A 20,273-nucleotide genomic window follows, 5' to 3' on the forward strand; every position below is an offset into this window, starting at 1 on the left:
TCAGCACGGTATCCTCGGGGAAAGGGGGTCGCATAAACGGGGTCGCCTTCTGTCTGTCTTTCTTTCGTCGCGTTTCTGGCGAAAAGCGCCGAGCGCTGCGGCCGCTGAAGTCGGGCGGCGCGCACGTGACCGGGTGTCATGCGCGGCCTTTGCGGGCACGGGGTGGCCCGAGCTTCCCCTCTGCGACCGGCCGGCGTCATGGCTATCGCGCCCGCCCTCCTGTCTGTTCGCCATCGTGGCCTTTGTTGCGACTTTCTGTTGGTATTTTCTTGCGTCTCTCAGTCATGTCGGGTGCCGTGGTACGTCTCGCTATTTCTCTGTGTTTCCCCGCAAAAAAAACACCCCCCACCCACCCACCTGCGATCTCGTTGCTGACCTCCCCTGCTATACAGGGCCGTGAGGCCGTCTTCCCGACTCGCCAGTCCCTCGGGCTGATGAAGGGTAAATTGAAGGGCGCGGAGATCGGACACAGCTTGCTGAAGAGAAAGAGTGAGGCGCTCACCAAGTACGTCTCTTTCCTGCGCTTCAATTGCGATGTCGTTGCTGATCTGACTTGATCCACAGGCGCTTCCGGGGTATGATAAGCCCCCCCCCCCCCCCCCTCTCCCCATCCATCCATCGACCCCCGCACTATCGGACACTGACATCGGAGGCCAGACATCACTCGGCGTATTGATGAGGCGAAGCAGAAGATGGGACGAGTCATGCAGATCGCGGCCTTCTCGCTCGCGGAAGTCAGCTATGCTGTTGGTGGTGATATCGGCTACCAGATCCAGGAGTCCGCGAAGCAGGCTCGCTTCCGTGTGAGGGCCAAGCAGGAGAACGTCTCTGGTGTCCTGCTCCCTCATTTCGAGAGCTACACGGAGGATGGAATCAATGACTTTGGCCTGACAGGTCTTGGAAAGGGTGGAATGCAGGTGCAGCGCTGTCGGGAGACGTATGCCCGGGCGGTTGAGACTCTGGTGGAGCTTGCCAGTTTACAGGTATGGGTTGCCCAGTGAAGGGCTGGAATTATTACTGACGGACGACCATCAGACTGCGTTTGTGATTCTGGACGAGGTCATCAAGGTTGTCAACCGGAGAGGTAAGTCCTGACCGTTGCGCCTACCCACGGGTTGAAGCTAACATTGATTTACAGTCAACGCGATGTAAGATGCCGTCCTTATATCTAGACTCTGTCGATTGTCTACTAACATCTCCCAGCGAGCACGTCATCATTCCCCGGACGGAGAACACGATCAAATGTCAGTGTACCTTACCCTTGCTGCCTCCAGCTCATCTAACACACGCCCAGACATCAACTCGGAGCTCGACGAGCTTGACAGAGAAGAGTTCTACCGCCTGAAGAAGGTCTCGAACAAGAAGCAAAGAGACACCGCCGCAGCCGATGCCGAGATACTGGCCGCGCGCCAGAAGGAGGAAGAGAAGAGGAAGGCAGCCAAGGAAGCGAAGGAAGCGAAGGAAGTGGAGGGCGTGGAGGACGTGGAGGAAGTGCCCGAGGAGAAGGAAGAAGAGGCACCGGAAGCCCCCGACGTGCTCGGCGAGCAAGAAGACACGGACGTGATTTTCTAAGTCCGTGTCCATGTTCCAATTTCCCCCCTTCGTCCTGTAACTAGTACCTCTTCCAGCCTGTAGCTGTTCTCATCCTCGTCATTCACATGTCCATTCCCATCCAGCTTACATTGGACATACAGCACGTCACCCATACCTTACCTATAAAAGCTGGAATCTTTGCAGGCACCCATAAAACAACACCACCTGAAACAATCGAAGCGGAGGAAGAAAAGAAAAGAAAAGAAAATCACATAGATAAAATATGTAGACAAGAGACCCACCCCAACGCCAAACTAGTTGACCACAACCACAACCCCCAGTCCGCACCGCCGACTATTGTCTCTGGTACGTAACGCGGATGGGTTTCCCACTCTCGCCCATGGGCATACCCGACGTCGCCTCCTTGGCACTGATAGCGCCGGACTCGCTCTCGTACTCGACGAAGGCGATACCCTTGCGTCCCGGCACCAGTCTGACCTCCTGGAAGCCTTCGAAGCGCCCAAACACGGCGGTGAGGTTGTCCTGGTCGGCGGAGTCGGGCAGGTCCCGCAGGAACAGGATCTTGTTGGGCGGGAGATACTCGTCGGGGATGACGGCGGCGGCGGCGCCGCTGGTGGGCTTGAGGCCGGCGCCCTTGACGGTCTTCGCGGGACGACCGGGTTCGACGGGGCCGGAGGGGCGTTTGAGTTTCTTCTGCGCTTCGAGGGCTTCGTGGGCTTGTTTGCGCTCTGTTGGATATTCACAAATCCATCCCCATGTTAGAAATCAATCGGTTCAAGTTCACACGCGGCACAAGGCACACGGCACATGGCATACGGCACATAATCCCCGCAATCCACAACCACCCGTCATCTTCCCACCCAGAAGAGATACAGAAAAGAAAAGAAAGACACAGAGAAAGTTGAAAACAACAAAAATGAAAGAAAGAAGATGACATACCCTTCTCCGCCAACCTCCTCCGCTTATGAGCCTCGAGCTCATCATCCCCGCCCTCCCTCAAAACCGTAGCATCGCTTCTCGTCTTGGCGTAATCGACGACCATGGGTTTATCGAAGAGCTCGAAGCCATTGATCTCGTCGATGGCGCGGGTCGCGGAGTCGACGTTATCGAAGACAATGAAAGCCTGGCCCTTGGCCTTCAGGTTCGTCTTCGCGACAATGTCCAGCACGGTTCCGTATTCGGAGAAGATCTCCTCGAGGGCTTCTTTCAGCTGGTCGACTTTGATGCGCTCTTCGAGGTTGCGGACCTGGCGGTGGAGGGCGCAGGGGTTAGCTGGGTCTGGAGGGGTGGGGGATGGCGCTGGTCGCTGGTCGCTGGGGGGAGGGAGGGGGGTGGTATACATAGACTCTGCGGAGGAGCTTGGTTAGCTGGATGGGATGGGATGAGGGGATTGTGGAGGGGGGAGGGGGGGGAGGGGAAGGGGGAGTTTGGACTCACGTGCAGTTGGGGGAGACATTGGGAGTAGGCGCTGATGCAGCCGCCATGTTTGCAACGGGGAGCTTGGGTGTGGTGTTGTGTTGCTCTGCTGATGATCGATCGAGCTTCTTACTATTTAGTGTTCGCGCTGCATGTCGGCCGCTCTCTTGTCGGCGGCCAGTCAGTGGGCGCCGCTTTAGCGGGTGAGCTTGCGGTCAGGTGATCGGCCGGTGGAGCTTTGCCGTGGAGCCGAGCCCTATATGGCAAATTACTGTCCACTCCTTCACTACAACAGCATCATTGGTCTAGTGGTAGAATTCATCGTTGCCATCGATGAGGCCCGTGTTCGATTCACGGATGATGCATTGCATTTTCCTTTTTTGCTTTTCGGATTGCTCTTCTGCTTTCATTGCATGGCTTGCCTCTGCTTTTTTTCTATTCCACGCTTCTGATCTATGAATGCAGAGGTTTTTCTCTAGGAAACCTCTCTGTGCTGGCCCCATATAAATTGAGACTACTACTATTTACATCCCAGACTCTCCCTCAACTTCTCCACCTGTGCTTTAAGCTCCTTAGTCGGCCTAGACCAATCCTCTAGTCCCACCAGATCCAACTCGGTCTCCATGTAGAGGTACTCAGCCACTGTGTTTCGGACCTATCCATTGATCAGTACAGACTTCCTCCATGGTGCCAGTTAGACTTACCCTAGGGAACGGATGCAACAGCATCGCTGTCATCTTCTTCAGGACATCCGTACGCAGCTGTTCTATTCTCGACAGAGACGCATAAGCCCGGGCTGCAGCTTCAAGCCTCAAGATATTGGACGATTTGAAATGCGCTTTCTGAACGAGAACGAACAACTTCCGCAAACTGTGCGTTGTTAGCGGTCATCTCGTCCGGGCTTGTGGAGGAAGTGTACCTTGGGACCACATCTTCGGAGACATTGCAGACGAAGCCATCTAACAAGAATGCCAACAGCTCTAGCACGGGGATCGCGAAGCGGTCATCCTGGAGGTTCTCGCCTAGTATTTTTGTCAAATCATTCACGATAGCTACGGCCAAGGACTGTCGCTGTTCTGCCTCTTGTATTCTCTGCACCAAGGCCGCACGCGTAGATCGGATGAGTCCTTCGCTACCAGCAACAGTGGACGTCGCGAGGCCTTGAAAGAGGTGCAGTCGCAGCCAGTCAATGTCTTGCAACTGGAGCAGCTGCAGGAAGTATCCAACCGAAGACACATGACTGAAGTGCTCGTATTTCCTGCTCCAGTCAGTATCCATACCTCTTTCGACATATGAGATGATTCGAACCTTGTCAACGGTGGAAAGCCCTCCGCCGTCTCCCAATAGCTTTGGAGACATGTCCACGCCTGTATACGCACTTTGTCCAGCTTCTCTGCTGAAAGTCGGCAGAGACAGCCAACGATATCCTGTACCCGGAGAGTATCATCCGTACGTTCGGACTCCTTTTCTAGGACAATTCTAGCGGCTTGGATTGCCTCGAGCCGGATCAATGACCCAATGTCACCGCGTCGGTCTGTTGTGTAATCATTCAGGAACCTAACAAGGTGGTCCACAATATCGTCCGTCACGTCTATGTTGGTCAGTTAAGTATCGTGGTTCATTGGAAACAAACTTACCTATGTATGGCAGAACGCCGGTAGCCAAGCTTTTGACAGCGACTACCCTCTTCTCTATCAGTTCCTCCTTCTCCGCACACTGTATGATAATATCTATGATGGACTTTCTGAGAGCACTGCCGGGCTCAATACGCATGAAAACAGAGCCCAGGGCCGTGATCTGACCGCGGCCGGTTGGTAAGTTCCAAGTGGTATGGATGTGAGAGAACCAGCCCTGGATCATGACCTCCTGGTCAGGGGGCGTTAAGAGAGGCAGTAGCTCTGCTACGGCGTTCGATGAGCACTCGATAGAGATGTCTTCACTGCGCGAAATGCAGAGCAGAAGGATTTCACGGGTCTTGTCAAGTAATGTGCTTGATGGCTGGGAGGTCCGTGGTTCGCTTTCCAAGATCGCCGACCGGGAAAGTGAAAGAATTAGGCACGAAGAGGCTTCAGCCGTCAATTCTGGCCGGACGCTCTGCAGCGTCAAGTCATCTTTGGTAGGTCCGGCTGGAGAACCAAATATCTCCCACACTTGAGCCACTTGGTTCGCAACCCTCAGCGCCTCGGATGGGTCTCCGCTTTCACCATGCGTCTCCCGCAAGGTGTTGAACGCGTCGATAGTAGCTGCCAGAGCTAAGAAACAGCCGTGTCTCGTCTCGACATCACTGTGTGGGATGCTGGAGAGTTTGTGCAGCAAGCGCTGGAACACGTGTTGCATGGTCTTGTAGGATTTCTGAGTGCTCAAACTTCCTATCGCTTGAGCGGCGTGTCTCCGCGACTCTGCGTCCGGTGAGCCAATCCCACGCCAGTGCATCAAGGACTCGACCAGAGGACTCCAGTAATGGTGGCTGAGAGAGGCCGTGGCTTTTGCAACATCATTCATCGCTCTTGAGCGCCGAGCAACGGCATGATAGTCCACGACCTGTACGAGTGGTATGCCCTCGGCGATTGTGTTGGGATGACGGCCAATAAGTTCTTGCAGTGCTGCAGAAGCACCTCTCCGGATATTTCCGGAAGGATCAACGCATGCAGCACACACCAGCTCGATGGCGAGCATCTGCAATGTACTTTCTTCTACACCTTGAGCCGTCGCGGTACTGATCGTCTGCGGTTTCAGAGCGAGCAGTTCCTGGGTTGTATACTTGCGAGACAGAGCCCAAATGCCGAAACAAGAAGCATCACGCACACCGGTTCCAACCGAGCTTCCAGTTGATGACCGCTGTTCGAAGTCAAGTCCCGAGACTAGTGGTTGGAGAACGTCATTCAGCTGGTGGGTAGGGGGAGCGCGGCGGAACAGGAGATGACCTAACGTCAGAATCAAGCCTTGCCACCTTTGGGCATCGACGGCGCTCAAATTCCGTTTCAGAGTATTGATGCCGATTCTCCGCGCCTCCAGCGGCGTCACAATATTACCATCCCGCTTTTCGTACAGGATATTCTCCTCCAAGGAGCCGGTCACGGCTTCGATAACTTCGGTCGCCATATCCGGGTCCAGCTTCAGGGTGATGATACTCAGAGCCTTGCTTGCAGCAAAACGAACAGGTGTGTCCTTGTCAGCCAGAGCCACGAGGAAATGATCGATAGCGTCCTCTAAAATAGTGGAAACTTGATCATCTGAGATTACATTGTTGCCTCTCTCGTTCAGAGATAGCGCCATCACTGTTACTGTGCGGAGGATCTTGATGATAGTCTTCCGCGCCAGGGCAGAAGATTTAATAACATCGGAAACTCCCGAGTCGCCTTGTAAAACCCGTAAGGTTTGTTCAAAGACAGGAGCTACCAGAGGAGCAAAATCCTCAACCTGACCGGAAGCGCCCAAGCGCGCAATAAAGGATAACACGCCGATACACGTGTAGACTGAAGGGGGTTCAGCCTTCCCTGTCGGCCGCACCACCGAAAATGCCCAATCTGTCAGGTTGGTCAGAAGACCGAGTGCTTGCATATCGCGCCGAAGCACGAGCCGCGCCAGAAGGACTGTGGCAGCTTCGCGCTCCTTTCCCGAGGCATTGACGTAGTTCAATGCCACCGACAGAAGAGATTTCGTGACGGTTGGCGTGTGCGCCGGCATAGGCTTGAGTTGCCCGAGATTGTCATGTGGAATCGGGATGTCGTCCGAAGACATCGAATCCAGATCGAATGGAGCAAATAATAGGTGAGAAAGCCAGATCAGCATCACGTATCGCTCCTCCCAGACCAGACGCAGGGGAATGTCTGTCAGTGATAGTTCGGATTCATCTTGGCTAACAGAGTCCCACTCAATGAAAGCGCGTAGTAGCGGGTCGAGATACTTCGGCTCATTGTTCAGGAACCTGCTGATGACCTTGACCCCGCGAACCTTGCAGAAAGTGTAGAGCAGCCTACAAATGGCTCTCGGGAGAGGATAAGCCGCCTGCTGTCGCTGTGAACCTGCCGCCTTGGATGCGTACTGATCGCGATGCTTGAGCAAGTATGCCAGGAACGCATCGACCAGGGGGGGCAAAAGCGTCTGCAGGTGGGGATCCAGCAGCTGCGGCCACTCCTGAAAGGGCTCCAACTGTTGTAATGATCAGTATGGCTCAATATTTGATCAGATATTCTCAAGACTACTGTATGGGTCAGATGGTGTCAAAGCTTACAAGTGCTACGAGTCTCTCTGTTTTGGCCGCGGGCGTCCATCGCCGTGGCACGCGGGTGTTTGCCTGCTCGGGTCGGGACTTCCACAGCAACGACGGCAGTTTGGCAGAAAACTCCGTGACGAGGTCGCCAGAGGCGCGTTGAAGTTTGACCTCGCGGTCCTCTGCCGCATCCATGATCGATTCTGCTCCTGGGACACCAGAATGCCGGGATGTATAACGGGGACAGGGAGTCACGATCGAAGCGGCGGGGGAGACGATCGAAGCCAGTGCGGGTCATGTGATCTGCAGGTGGGAAGCCCTCATCTGGCAGCTCATGCAGAGTAGATGTTTACAAAATATGATACGATGGAAAAGATCACATGAGGGATACTATTATCTTTGTCTGGGGGTCTTTGTTTACCACTGTCATTCTGTTGGTGGTATCAGAATACTAGTAAACTTCATATCAAGAGCTTCCTATATAAAGTATATTATTACTCACGGTTGCTGCTTAACTACTACTCAATGTATATTCTCCAAAAAAAAAAAAAATAACTAAAATTTCATCAAGTTTCAAGAACAATCGTTGTCCATGTTCTTGACAAATCTACTAATGTAAAATCAATAACCATGCCCAACTACCTCGATATCTTTACAACTACTTGTGTACTACATCTAGTATTCAGAACCTTCATCTACAGTAAAAGTCTCCAAGGAAGACAGGGCTATAACCAGGAAAAGATAAGCCATTGAATTTCTGTTCCAATGTAATATATCCATAATAGCCAAATTTGGGTTCATTCCAGGCCATGTATTCCCCGCAATTCTCAGGAAGAAAGCCAAAGTATACCCCCCCCCCCCCGGAATAACCACATAAATCGGCGACAATCAGCTGAACAATCCCAGAAGAATCTATCTCGAAGCAATGAATACAAACTCTCGAGACAATAACCCCATCCACACTCTATACAGACCGTGCATTATCCAGTACATGCTGCCCGTGAAGAAAGATAGGAAAAGGCTCAATTATATGCAAGCTATACAATGAATACTATCGAGATGATTCAATATCCAAGGTGAATAGAATCGGGAATTAAAAGCCTATATAAAGACCTCGACTCCCGGGCAAATCTCCATCATTGATTCAAACATCCCACTTGCCCAAAAGACCTACCAGTCTGCCATACATGACTTATCGCCAAGCAATAATGACCCAGAGCACATATCAAGGATCTCAAATATCCGACAAGAAAACAAAAGCATCTGGCGAGACATAAACTACCGCCCAGCATGGCTCTAATCGACAAATGATGTTCCACAAAGATGAATACCAGCGCATAATGCGCAAAAGAAAGATAGAGGGTTGACCCTTTTGAAGATGATTATTCGCCGCGATACAGAGCTGAAGGGTAGGTATGCCCAGCCTGTGGACGAGTGGCCCGATTTCGAACAGGATTTCGATCATTCTACAACAGAAACATCGAAAAGCAATATCCATGCCGCATCCTTCAAAGGGGTATAAACCCGACCCGACCGAGTTCACGATTGGGGCCGGGGATGAACATTCCACTCTTCATCACTGTTTATCAACAGTGACAGTGATGAACGCTCTTCTACACAAGGGAGCCGATGACAATGATATACCCACTCTCTCGCAATGATTCCGACCTTTATGCCCTACATTCCTCGCAGTCCAAGACCAACCAAACCGTCGAGGCAGCACTTTACTACAAGATGATCCCCCACTAGGGGCTCAGAAACCAAACAAACGAAAAGCGAACAGCTAACAATCGTGTCTGTCGCACGGTATTTCCCTATACCCATACCCCCCTTGAAAGACCCTTCGGAGCAGAAACCAACCCACTAAACACCTATCTGTACCGGAATTTCCCCTCCTATAACTTTACAAACCCGAACCGCCCAAATCCTGAGGTCCTTCTTTCTACATCATCCCTCCAACGAGGAACATAGCCCTACCTATCCAAGAGAAACACGGCATTTTTAATTTCACAACAGCTTTCGAAAGCCAAGGCCATCAATCCTATAACCCGACTAAATTCCACCCAATAGTAGTTATCAATATCCCCCCCCATCTACCAACACTGTACTGTACTCATGCGAGGTTTACCATATGGCCGTGTCCACTCCGTCATATAGCAAAGGATCAAAACGCAATATCGCTGTTCGTGACACAACCCATTGCATATAGTATAGTACACCCAGCGAAAGAGGCCGTGGCATCCCAAATGGAGAATCTCGAACGGACTATATTCCGTTTCTGCTTCAAGTCTACACCTCTGTCTGCGCATCCGCGGGGAAAAAAAAAAGGACAACGTTGATCCATATACGGACGACGGATCGATCCTTCGACAATACAATGAGGGTCATCTTCAAGGCAGGATTATCCGACAGTCTCATCATGTACGGAGATGTCACCGGACGTCATATTCGGCTTAAACGCATCAGCAACTGCAACAGCAACAGCAACCAGTGCATGGATAAAATGTGACTGCACACGCTATCTATATAGCTCATACGGTATCTAATAGGCCTTGAATCATCGCTGACATAATGTTGTTGTTGTTCTATTGTTTTGTCTTCAGGGGCAGGGGCAGGGACAGGGACATCACAGTGGACGAGATCACACTGAGAAGATGAGATTGAAATCTGGAAAAAGGTTTGTGTCATATATAAATCAAACAGATAGAAAGGAGGATAAGTAAGCTCAAATGCAGTGCCAGTTAATCAAAAAAAAACCGATACTGGTATCATTAAGCCTTCATCCCATGTATGCATCCATCCATACATACATATATCAACGCCCAGAAACGAATACGTACTCTATCATCTCATATGCTCAAGAAGTAAAACCCCTTCCCAAGCAAATCCAACCCAACCCAACCGGAAAGAAAAAAAGTAGAAAAGAAATTCATATCGCATAATCATACAGCAAAACAATCATAGCCGCAAAGACCTTGAAAAAAAAAAGAAACAAGAAAAAAAAAATCAAAGATCCACATCATCCACCACCTCCCTCTCCACCTGCATACTATACCCGCACCTCCCCTCCTTCGCCAGCCACAACATAGTCCTCCGAATATGCATCACCGCAATGGCAATGGCAAAAGAATTCCACACGTCCTGGCCCCTCTCCGACAGATCAAACTGGGAGATAAACCGACCATCCTCGTTATCAGCCCCCTCCTCGGGGTCCGTCGTATGCGTCACGATAGCGAAGATAGGACCGCAGATGATGATCCCGATGAGGAGGGGGTATTTAAGCTCTTCTGACTCGGCCGGTGTATTACGCGCAGATGTTATGCGGAGCGCGTCGCTGTGCTGGTTGACGAGCTTTCGAAGGCGCTTTTTGATGGCGCGGAGGGCCTGGAGGGTGGTTTCGTGTTTCTTTTGGTCGTAGATGACGTGGACCGGGAGGGCGGTTTTGGATGGGTTGAGATCGGAGTCGTAGAAGGCCCATTTGATGTAGTGGTTGATGGCTTGTTTGATGAGGGGTTCGGGTCTGGTGTGCATGATGCTGGTGTCGCGGACATGGCCGCCGGTGGCGAAGAGGTTGGCGAGGGCTCTGGTTGCTGTGTGGGATAGGGATTGTCAGTATTGCTGGTGCTTTTTCAAGTCAAGTATCTCGTGATAAGTAGGCAGACTCACCGTAGATATCCGAGCTCTTGGTCACATCGATCAGCGGCTTTTCATGTCCCTCCTCGTTGCGAGGATACAAGGATTCAGGGAGAGTCGGAAAGTCATGGCGCCAGTAATTGGGCACGATGGGCTCGAAGCCGCGCATGGCGAGGCGGAAAAATAGATCCTTCTCCTCATCATTGTACAGCCCGTCGGGGATGTTGATGGCACTCGCCCAGCGTTTGGCCTTCTCGACGGAGAAGTCGAACACAATGCCCGCTTGCTCTTCGCGACGAATGTGCGTGTTTCTGTACTCTTCGTAATCGGATCCACTGGAGACAGATGCCGTATATTCGACCTCTGGAGTTGATCTGGCTTTCCTCTTCGCGCGCTTGGCTGGAGATTTATCAAGACCGGTGTAGTCCTCATCGTCTTCACTCCCAGACGACCCCGACGTCTTCCGGTATCCACGAGATCGAGAGGTATTCGAGGTCTCTTTACCCGAAGAACCCGTGTCTGGCGTTGGATATGCAGACTCAATCGACTCCACCACCCCATTACCACTACTACTTCCATTGTCATTGCCCTGTCGCGGCGTGGCGAGCTCAACATCCTCCCCTATGACAGATAGCTTGCCCGCGGTCTTCTTCACGGGCGTCTTTTTCGAAGCGTTGGCTTTTGTCGCGCCCTTCGCAGCAGTCTTCCTCTTCTTTGGCCGCGTATCCTCCACCACAACAGACGGACTGGTCTCATCACCATCCTCGTCCCGTCCCGGGCGATAGGTACTGTCCACGGTGCGCTTCCTCTTGGATCTGCGCGAGTTATCAATCTTGAGTTCTTTCGGATCCACCTCATGTGCATCTTGGATATACTCAAGCTCGTCCTCTTCGTCCTTGATGCCCTTCTGCGGGTCGTAGTCCTGATCCCAAGCCTCTGGGCTACTCGCCTGTGGTTTATGGCTGCTGACTGGCACAGAAGATGGGGATTTCGCGCGTCGGCGAGTCCGGGGCATTTTGAGGTCACTTGCTGGCAGTTGTAGAACGACGAGTCGATCGCAGATTCTCTGTTCGATCTTGTGGTCGGGGGCGGTATCTGAGCCCGCAGTGAGTCCGGCGCAAGCGGGAGGGGTGTAGTCTGCTTTGTGAGGAGACGATGAAGCGATTTCACTCAGCTCACGGGAGAGCCTTTCAAGATCCCCTGATGAGATCTGAGACAATTCTGTATCGGGGGTTGAAGGTGTCGATGCTTGATGGCGATCCTGAAGGCAGGAACGTTCCGGCGACGACGAGGATAATAAATTGGAGAGGCTATCGGATGACATTTTGGCTTTGTCTGTGGCACGCCTTTCTGGAGGGTTCTTTTTTAGTAGTCTTTCTGTTTCAGATGAGTCGCTTTGTTGGATGTTGACTGGTGACAAAGGGGAACCAAAGGAGGGACTGCGAGAAGGTGTGGACAGAACAAAGAGTCCGGGTTGAAGTCCGAGTCGGCAGCACACCACTTCAGTGACAGTGAATTAGTGGCCCTCATCGGGTGGTGAGGTGCCTGCCCTGAACTAAGCAGCACTACCATTCGGGGTAGAGAAAGAGAGAGCAACAGTACGATATCAGTCCAACGCCTACACAGTCCAGTCACAGTCTATTACAACTTCATTCTTCAATCAGTCATCATCAGTATATCTGCTTCTTCCATTCAGTCATACAGCATGAAACAGTGAGTCGAGAGAAACGCTGAAGCAGAATTACATTCCAGAAACGGGGAATCGCCCGCGTGGAAAAAGGAATTAAAAACAGCCTAAGATGCTGAACACATGTAAGAGAAAATACTCCCTGAATCAAGCCACTCATTCCATCTGCACTCACAAGGCCAGGGTGGCGCGTACACCGGCTCTCAAAACTCTCATGGGTATGTGGGGAACTGTCCAGCGCAAAAAAAAGTGCCGAGCGACCGGCGGCAGCAAGAATTCCGAGAAACAGATCGTGCCAATGTTGACATTAGATAAACGATCAATCGACGCAATACCAGACAACGTTCGTAACAGGGCGATTAGGCGAAGTCGGCGGTGTACGAGAAGCCGCGGAACTCTTCTTGCATGGCCTGGGAGAGCACTGGACACGGGGTTAGCGAGGTCATTTCTCCATCCGAGAAGATCGGTCTCTTACCTGATTGCACGGGCGTCAGGACGGGGGTGACGCTGGTGAACTCCTGGTCGAAATTGCTGGTATCCGTGGGGCTGGTGATGCTCGGCATCATAGGCACGGGAACCCGCTTGTGGTAGATATCATCCCAGTTGATGTTCCGGAAGAAGGCGTGGGACATAACTTCCTGAGCGTCCGTGGGTCCGGAGCCGAGACGCAGTTCCGGCTCACGGGTGAGAAGCTTCTGGAGGATGGAGACCGAATCACGAGGCATGTGGATGGGGTAAAGCGGCTCATCCGCAAGAATAGCGTCGTAGATTTCATCTTCGTCCTCACCGCGGAACGGAGACTGCTGAAGAAGCATCTGGTAGATGAGAACACCAAAGGCCCACCAATCAACAGCCCGGCCGTATCTCTTATCCAGGAGAATCTTTTCAAGGCGTCAGTAACGCATCCACCAACAGACGTCAGGCATATGAACTCACCTCCGGGGCCATGAACTCAGGGGTACCACAGAACGTGCTAGTCGTAGCGCCATACCACATGTTCTCCTTACACAAACCGTAATCACCAATCTTGATATGACCATCCAGGGTCAAGAGAATGTTATCAAGCTTCAGATCACGGTAGATGACACCGTTCTCGTGGAAGTACTTGAGGGCTAGCAGAACCTCCGCAGCGTAGAACCTGTGGGTGCATGGTTAGCGTTTCGTCCCATTCCAGGGCCGGTCTTCCGGTAACTCACTGTGCTCGCTTAAGACCGAACTGGCCGCGTTGAATGTGCAGCATCAGATCACCACCGCTGATGTACTCCATGACAAAGTACACACGAGTCTCGGTCTGGAAACAGGCGTGAAGGTTGAGCAGGAAGGGGTGGCGCTCTTTGTTCGCGACCAGGAAGACACGCTTCTCGGACTTGGTGCTCTCAACTTCGTCGTTTTCGATGATGAACTCCTTCTTCAACACCTTAATCGCATACAGCTTCTTGGTGTTCTTCGTCTCGGCCAGCATGACCTTACCGAAGTTACCCTTACCCAGCACCGCCAGGAAATTGAAGTGGTCGAGTCCGATGCGAACCTTCGGTTGCTGAGGAACCTCAGCCTGCGGCTGTGTCGCCACCGGCATAGGCTGTGGCGGAGGAGGCATGCCATATGCCGGAGTGATCGCCTTGGGCGGGATGGGCTGGTTGACATTAGCGTACGCGTTGGGGTTGTAGGCAGGCAGCTGCTGCTGCGCAGGGCGACTTTGCTCCACTGTACAATTTCCGTTAGCAATGGCGATCACTGAAGCGAATGCAGATGCAACATACCTGGTGTTGTCTGCTGCGGAGTACGAAGCCCCGTTGCCACAGCGGCGGCCGCAGCGGCAGGGCTCGACGAAGACGGCCTCGGGGGCATCTGCTGCTGGGTCGGGGATTGCGGGGGAGCGTAGGAAGTGGTTGCCGCGCTCACGGCCTCAGCGGAAGGCTGTCGCTGGGGAGCATATGGGGGCTCGACAGGCTTCTGCGGGTAGGACATGGCTGCGTTATCCTGGGGAGCACCGCTCGGCCGAAGAGTGCGTCCGCTGAGACCGGAGCTAACAGATGAGGTCTTGGTGTGGTTTGCGCGAATCAGGGTTTCCAAGATCTGGTTAGCTGCTTCCATGGTCATACCACAGAAATCTGGAACAAGATGTGTACAATGCGCGTGGCAAGTGAGATCACATTCTGTAGAGTATCAGCATGGCCCATAGGCCTATGTTCATCGAGATTCTGAAAAGTGTGCGCATACCTGTACATCGCTTCGCATTCTTCCGCCCGAAAGGAAGCAGGTATCCGCAGTGACAGCACCAGTTGGCCGAGATGTTGGAGAAGCCCTCGAAACGATGTGGGATACGGTGGTTGATCTTCTCCTCGTCGGGATCGGTCTCGTAGTTCGCTTTGCTGATACACTTGGTGACAACCTTAGGGTAGCATTTCTTGTGGCAGGTGTATTTGCAGTCGGCGCACTGCATACCAGCAGCGTACTTGAGGAAATCGCCGCACAGGGCACAGCGCATGATGTTGTAGAACTGTTGGGTGACGAACTTGTGTCCCTGCTTCTCGTGAATCTCCTCCTTCTTCTGTCGAACAGCACCCTGGCGGTTGAGACCGATGTCGAACGGCCGTCGGTCCTTCAACTGCTTGGCTGGAGACTGTGTCAGCCAAATGGAAATGTAAGGCGAAAGAGGTCCGAGGCTTACCGAAACTCATCGACAGATAGATACGACCAACCGGTTCCAGTGCGAACCACGAGTCGATCATGATCTGCCCACCAGCAGGCGCGCCGGGAGCACCACCTTGGCTCGGTGCCACAGGAGGAGCACCGGGGCCTGGCGAAGTAGGTCCCATCCCTCCAGCCGTGTCTGGCCGTCCCGACGCGCTTCCTCCGTGATCCATCTTATCCGCAGACATCCAGCCCGATGCGTTGAACTCCGTCTCGATCTTTTTGCGACGCATCTCCTCAGCGATATCGGAGATGCGCACCCAGAGCATACCAATTGGAGTAGGACGGTCTCCCGACTTGTCGTACACCGTAAGCTCAATTTCGTTCGCCTTGTCGATGTCAATCACAAAAGTCTCGTCCTGCCACCGGTCGGTGCGCGTCGCCTTTGTCCTAGCCTTGATGGTATCCTCCACCTTCAGCACTATAAACGTTTCGGGGCCCCTGGAAAACCTAGAGCTGGCGGCATGATCAACATCCTTGACAGCATGAATCCGCATGGTGAGCAGACCCGTGAGCGGCTTGCGCAGGTTAGGTGTGCTTAAGCTCTCGTCTGCCAAAAGAAACGTTAGCTGTCGGGGCCGATGGCACACCAGAGCGGGGAACGGCATCGACGGGAGTGAGACCGACCATCAGGACTATCCGTGGATTCAATGTCCACATGGAGGTCTTCATATCGCTTAAGGGCCTGCTTGAGCAACTGAATTTTCTGATTACTCTCGATCCGCCGACCTTCGGCGTCCGCGCGACTCTTCCTATCGCCCTCATCCTGGTATAAGCGGACCATCTTCTCGATACCGGCCTTGTACTGCTTCTCCACACTCAATTTGAATTCCAGCTGCGACAGCATGAGCTGAATCTTGGGTCCCAGGTAGGAGGTGTCATATTTGATCAAATCTAAGGAGCACTGATGTCAGTCCGGGGAGTTTGAACTCGCCGCACACAGCGAAGCAGCTCGAGCGGGCCGAACGAAATGCCTACCAAGTTTTGTGTAATTGGGCCGGGCCTTGGGCACGGGAGCGAAAGGTCGAGGGTCTGCGTATGGGGCCCCTGACGGCATGGACCCTGCTCCTCCGTGCGGGTAGGGCCCAGAGGCGTCGCCATACTCGTCGGCACCACCGTATCCCTGGGGGTAGTCCTTGGAAGGGGTGGCAGGACCAGCGTCCGGGTTAGGCGGCAGACGCTTTTCCGTGGGAGAGCCACCACCGTCCCGACGGAGCTGCAGCTCTCGCATCTTCTCCTCCAGGTAAGCGATGTTCTTTCGGCCATCGCGAATGTTTGCATCGACCCGCTGCTGCACCAAGGGGTTATCGGTCGACTGTCGCATGTTGGACGCGGCGGTGATGAGGGCCTTTTCCCGCTCGATCTTGCGGTAGACCGAGGCGATGAGTTCGTCCCCGTCCATGGTGGTGTAGTGTCCGCGGACGATTGAAACTCAGGGAAATTGAAAGGGATCGTGGCAATGCGATCGGGAGGGAGGGGGGGTTGAGGTGGGGTGAGGAGAGAGGGGGATGGGAGAGAGGGAGGGGGGGAGGGAGGGGGGAGGAAGGGAAGGACAAACGGGGCGGAAAGGATGAGGATGAAGGAAGGGGTGGTGGTGGAGTGGTAGTGGAAGTGGTAGTGGCCGCAGTGGTGGAAGAAGTAGTGGTGGTGGTTGTGGTGGACGGAGTAGAAGAAGGAAGAAGAATGAAGCAACGACGTGCGTCGCGGGGCTCTTGTTGACAGTTGCAGGGGACAGACAGACAGGGAGGGGGATCCCGATCGATCGCAACGGGATGTCAGTCCAGTCAGTTCAGTCAGTTCAGTCAGTTCAGTCAGTCAGTCAGTCAGTCAGTCAATAATGTTCAAGCCACTCGGACAACGTGAGACAAATCCCCCGTGGCGATGACGGAGCAGACCCTCGTGTCAGTGCTCAACTTCTGTCGACCCAAACAACTCCAACGCAACTCAACTGTGGCTCAGTAGTTGTACTAAAGAGTACAAACAAGTCCTGCTCACACGTCTCGTCCCACCCAAGTCAGTCCAGTTCAGTCCAGTCCGGCCCACTCGATACAAGTTTGGATGCCGCAAGAGAAGAATCTCACCGGATTCTGGAAACAGACATAGACACCGACACGATAGAGGAGGGGGGAAAGAAAGCAAAGTGAGGAAACTTGGGGAAGAGAAGAGCCAAAAAGGCTGGCCGATTCGGTCCGGTTTTGCTTACCGCCCCCCCAATTCAACTCTCTACTTAACTACTACTTACAGACTCACTCACTCGCCGGTCGGAATGGAATGCAACACTACTAGTACTACAAAGTGCTGGTCAGTCAGACAAACAACACCCGTTAATGGTTCGGATCGAATCGTCCCCTGGTAGGGATGATGCAATGGCCACGGGCCTGGTGGTGAGATACTTACAATATCCACCAGACCTCTTCAACCATAGCCCAACGCACCGTGGCGACCACCCGGCATTCCTTCGGTCCAGGTTGCATGCAAGATAAACTACCATTAAACTACTCCTCTCAGGTTCCCACTAACAACATGCACTATGTAGCCGACTACTGCTAGATACTCCTTCACCATCACCCGCACAGCCCCCTCCCGTGGTCCGGGCAGCACCAGCGCCTGCCGTGTATCATCCCAGACCCTGGATCTGGTCCTGTCTGGCTACTAATTCCCCGGTCGCCGGGGCCGCCGGCCCACTTGTTGACCTCACACGTCGGAGAATGAGGCACCGCGTCAACAGTCACCAGCAAAAAAGAGGCCCTGGAGAGATCACCCACCTGAACTCTAATCCAAGGCTGATGGAATCCACAATGGTTTTGTTCCATCAGCCCTTCCACATCAAATCGATCGCCCCTCCCTTTCCCCTCCCCCTGCCATGCGGCCGATCCAACTGTTCGGTTGCGCACCCACAGCGATATCTGGTTCTGTATGGGCGATGACGTCCATGCCGGAACGGACGCGCATTGGCGGAGGTCCACTCCCCCCTCCTGTCTCTTGGTAGAGGGGGCCCGCCTGGGAGATACCATTCCCCCTTGCTTCAACCTGCTTCGGGAGGGCTTCTCAAGTGCCACCTATGGTCAGGTGGCTCCTGTCGGATGTCCACCCATCGATGACTGCATTGCTCGCCCAAAAACTGTCCTGGAAGGGGTCTTCTCAACTAAACTTGTCCAACACCGAGACCACTAGAGGGAGACAAGTTCAAGAGATGGATAGTGGGAAACGGGTAATATGATGGCGCATCAGAGACCTGCAGACTATGACAGGGGGATATACTGCGCAAACCGGACAAAGTGAAAGGAAATCCCCGGAGAAAGCTGCGGATGAGGACTTTTGCATCAAGCATGGTGCAAGGCGGCGAATTACTACGTCCTGCAAGACCACCCACCTACTTGGATTTACTCGGCCCTCTTCGAGATACGGGACAGATATACCCACCCCGCAAGCATCACACCGTACAGTCCATTGCAGATCGAATGCAGATCGTAAATGCCCACGTCCTAGCCCACCAGGCCAGTGGAGAACGGCAATACAACCCCCCACTAATTCCCATCGCACAGGTGAATCTCAGATTCGACTTCGGCATCGATCGTGGCAGCAGCTTCCTGAACGACACACGGGCCCTAAGAAGAGAGCCACTGCAACGGCGTCCCCGATTATGTTAGGAATGAACCAATTCATGACCTGAAAGGTCACTGGTTCAAGCACCAGCCAAATGACCGTATTTCGATGCGCAGGCTGAGAAAGGAGGACCCTTCCAACGATACAACCGATAAAAAGGACACCAAGCAAGGCTCCTTCAATTTTCAATGCCTGCTTGGGTTGTTTTCCATGTAAGGGATTAAAGCGCCGGGTGAATCGTCATCCAACCCACTGGCAAACTTCACCACTCAGCAGTCCGCGGGGGGCTTATCAACGCGGAACTCGAATCCACAAGTTCTTCCTCGCAGGGCAACGCTATTCACCGGGTGTCACGAGCATTTGCACTTCTAGGGATCAGCCGCGTTCTGGCTGGACCTCATCAAGCGCATGGTCAGAGGGACCATGAGCGATACCTTCCTTGCCTATGCTATGACTGCGCACCACTGCCGCGGACCTCGTGATCCGAGCCGGGCTGTGAATTTCCAGAAATGTCCCCAAGGTTGAAGTAACCCTTTTCGCAAGTCCCTAATTGATGAAGCTTGTATCATTGGGCGTGTGGTTCAAAAATCCGCTGAATCGGCCAATATGCCGTGGTCATTGGGCTATTAACTAGTATCAATCCGGGGCAGTGAACGCACTGACCTAACTTGATCAACAGCATACCCCGGCCCGCCCCTCCATCCTGAAGAGGACCCTGGAGATTTTCGGTAGATACCGAAGGCCAATCACGCAATCGCAAGCTCGGTGATGTGACATGTCCACTGGAAGGGAAGGGAAGGGCCCTAGTCCGAAGGAATGGTCCAGAATGCGAGAGCCGTTAGACCTCGAGGGCTTTGTCAGTGGCTGCTGCGTAGACGATTCAGACTCATAACTGGAAATGATGTTTAGATAAACCCCGCGAAGGTAAGTCAAAGAAAAAACTAGTAAGTGGGTGTTGAATCACGTAGTGATGCATCAGTAGATATCATGATATATCGTAGTCCATGATGTTTCAAATCAGAATGTCATCCAATAGACATATATATATATGATAGTTATACTAGCTTGCCACTACTGGGGAACAGAAACGAGTGATATTAATTAAAAGCAGATTCTGGTAGAAAACTGGCCTTAGTAATTTCAAAAACCCATTCGCAAGTCCGAGTCACATTGAACATAATGCCAATTCCACCAGCCTGGAGTCTGGGCTGGACTGTTAGTTTGTGGTTGCCGCCGCATCCAGCGGGGCCCACAGGCACCCTGGCACCGTCCCGGCTCCAGCCCCTCCGGCCGGGGAATTTCTTTTGCAAACCCAAAAATTTGTGGCTTCCATCAAACCCCCTCGATCTTCAACAAACCAACACACACAAACCAAACCACCACTCAACCACTCAATCAGACGATAGCATTGGATCTCCACTCCCGACCAACCCGCACGAGAAACACCCCAGACAGAAAACCACAACCCCC

The 20,273-nt window shown here is 53.0% G+C and overlaps 5 protein-coding genes and 1 non-coding gene across 6 annotated transcripts; 2 read left to right on the forward strand and 4 right to left on the reverse strand.

Annotated features, from left to right (window-relative positions):
* Nucleotides 1-204: 204 nt before the first annotated feature.
* Nucleotides 205-1,765, forward strand: BO70DRAFT_361325 (H(+)-transporting V1 sector ATPase subunit D). Its single transcript, XM_025543016.1, has 8 exons — nucleotides 205-299; nucleotides 393-505; nucleotides 565-575; nucleotides 658-983; nucleotides 1,036-1,084; nucleotides 1,139-1,148; nucleotides 1,204-1,244; nucleotides 1,295-1,765. Exons 1-8 carry the CDS (start codon nucleotides 285-287, stop codon nucleotides 1,570-1,572), a joined length of 843 nt encoding a protein of 280 aa, XP_025400274.1. The 5' UTR covers nucleotides 205-284; the 3' UTR covers nucleotides 1,573-1,765.
* Nucleotides 1,766-1,887: 122 nt separating this feature from the next.
* BO70DRAFT_395611 (uncharacterized protein) lies at nucleotides 1,888-7,378 on the reverse strand (the record flags this gene model as incomplete). Its single annotated transcript, XM_025546549.1, has 9 exons — nucleotides 1,888-2,282; nucleotides 2,494-2,800; nucleotides 2,992-3,053; nucleotides 3,499-3,625; nucleotides 3,675-3,840; nucleotides 3,890-4,228; nucleotides 4,279-4,561; nucleotides 4,608-7,122; nucleotides 7,205-7,378. 9 exons carry the CDS (start codon nucleotides 7,376-7,378, stop codon nucleotides 1,888-1,890), a joined length of 4,368 nt encoding a protein of 1,455 aa, XP_025400275.1.
* Nucleotides 3,265-3,335, forward strand: BO70DRAFT_t127. Its single transcript has one exon. It is a non-coding gene; the product is annotated as a tRNA-Gly (tRNA).
* A 2,811-nt stretch (nucleotides 7,379-10,189) lies between the features above and the next one.
* BO70DRAFT_289882 (uncharacterized protein) lies at nucleotides 10,190-11,147 on the reverse strand (the record flags this gene model as incomplete). Its single annotated transcript, XM_025539329.1, has 2 exons — nucleotides 10,190-10,773; nucleotides 10,850-11,147. Coding segments are annotated over 2 exons (882 nt in total), but the record flags the coding sequence as incomplete, so codon positions are not given.
* A 1,285-nt stretch (nucleotides 11,148-12,432) lies between these two features.
* On the reverse strand, nucleotides 12,433-12,762 carry BO70DRAFT_231091 (uncharacterized protein). Its single transcript, XM_025538788.1, has one exon. The coding sequence runs from the start codon at nucleotides 12,661-12,663 to the stop codon at nucleotides 12,487-12,489; it is 177 nt and encodes a 58-aa protein (XP_025400277.1). The 5' UTR covers nucleotides 12,664-12,762; the 3' UTR covers nucleotides 12,433-12,486.
* pkcA (protein kinase c) lies at nucleotides 12,451-16,699 on the reverse strand. The gene is made up of 9 exons (XM_025543017.1): nucleotides 16,176-16,699; nucleotides 15,825-16,091; nucleotides 15,175-15,747; nucleotides 14,724-15,119; nucleotides 14,264-14,659; nucleotides 13,700-14,207; nucleotides 13,440-13,641; nucleotides 12,979-13,384; nucleotides 12,451-12,924 (listed from the first exon to the last, which is right to left on the reverse strand). Exons 1-9 carry the CDS (start codon nucleotides 16,597-16,599, stop codon nucleotides 12,863-12,865), a joined length of 3,234 nt encoding a protein of 1,077 aa, XP_025400278.1. The 5' UTR covers nucleotides 16,600-16,699; the 3' UTR covers nucleotides 12,451-12,862.
* Between the last annotated feature and the right edge of the window lie 3,574 nt (nucleotides 16,700-20,273).

This window comes from Aspergillus heteromorphus (assembly GCF_003184545.1).
Source record: "Aspergillus heteromorphus CBS 117.55 chromosome Unknown BO70scaffold_9, whole genome shotgun sequence".
In the NCBI taxonomy this organism is placed as follows: Eukaryota; Fungi; Ascomycota; class Eurotiomycetes; order Eurotiales; family Aspergillaceae; genus Aspergillus; species Aspergillus heteromorphus.

Coding starts and splice junctions, on each gene's coding strand:
- BO70DRAFT_361325 (XM_025543016.1), top strand. Junction 984..1,035: donor TGGAGCTTGCCAGTTTACAG/GTATGGGTTGCC, acceptor GACGACCATCAG/ACTGCGTTTGTGATTCTGGA. Junction 1,245..1,294: donor GACGGAGAACACGATCAAAT/GTCAGTGTACCT, acceptor ACACACGCCCAG/ACATCAACTCGGAGCTCGAC.
- BO70DRAFT_231091 (XM_025538788.1), bottom strand. CDS start 12,663: ATGAGTGGCTTGATTCAGGGAGTATTTTCTCTTACATGTGTTCAGCAT.
- pkcA (XM_025543017.1), bottom strand. CDS start 16,599: ATGGACGGGGACGAACTCATCGCCTCGGTCTACCGCAAGATCGAGCGG. Junction 14,660..14,723: donor GAATGCGAAGCGATGTACAG/GTATGCGCACAC, acceptor GATACTCTACAG/AATGTGATCTCACTTGCCAC. Junction 13,642..13,699: donor TTCGGTCTTAAGCGAGCACA/GTGAGTTACCGG, acceptor ATGCACCCACAG/GTTCTACGCTGCGGAGGTTC.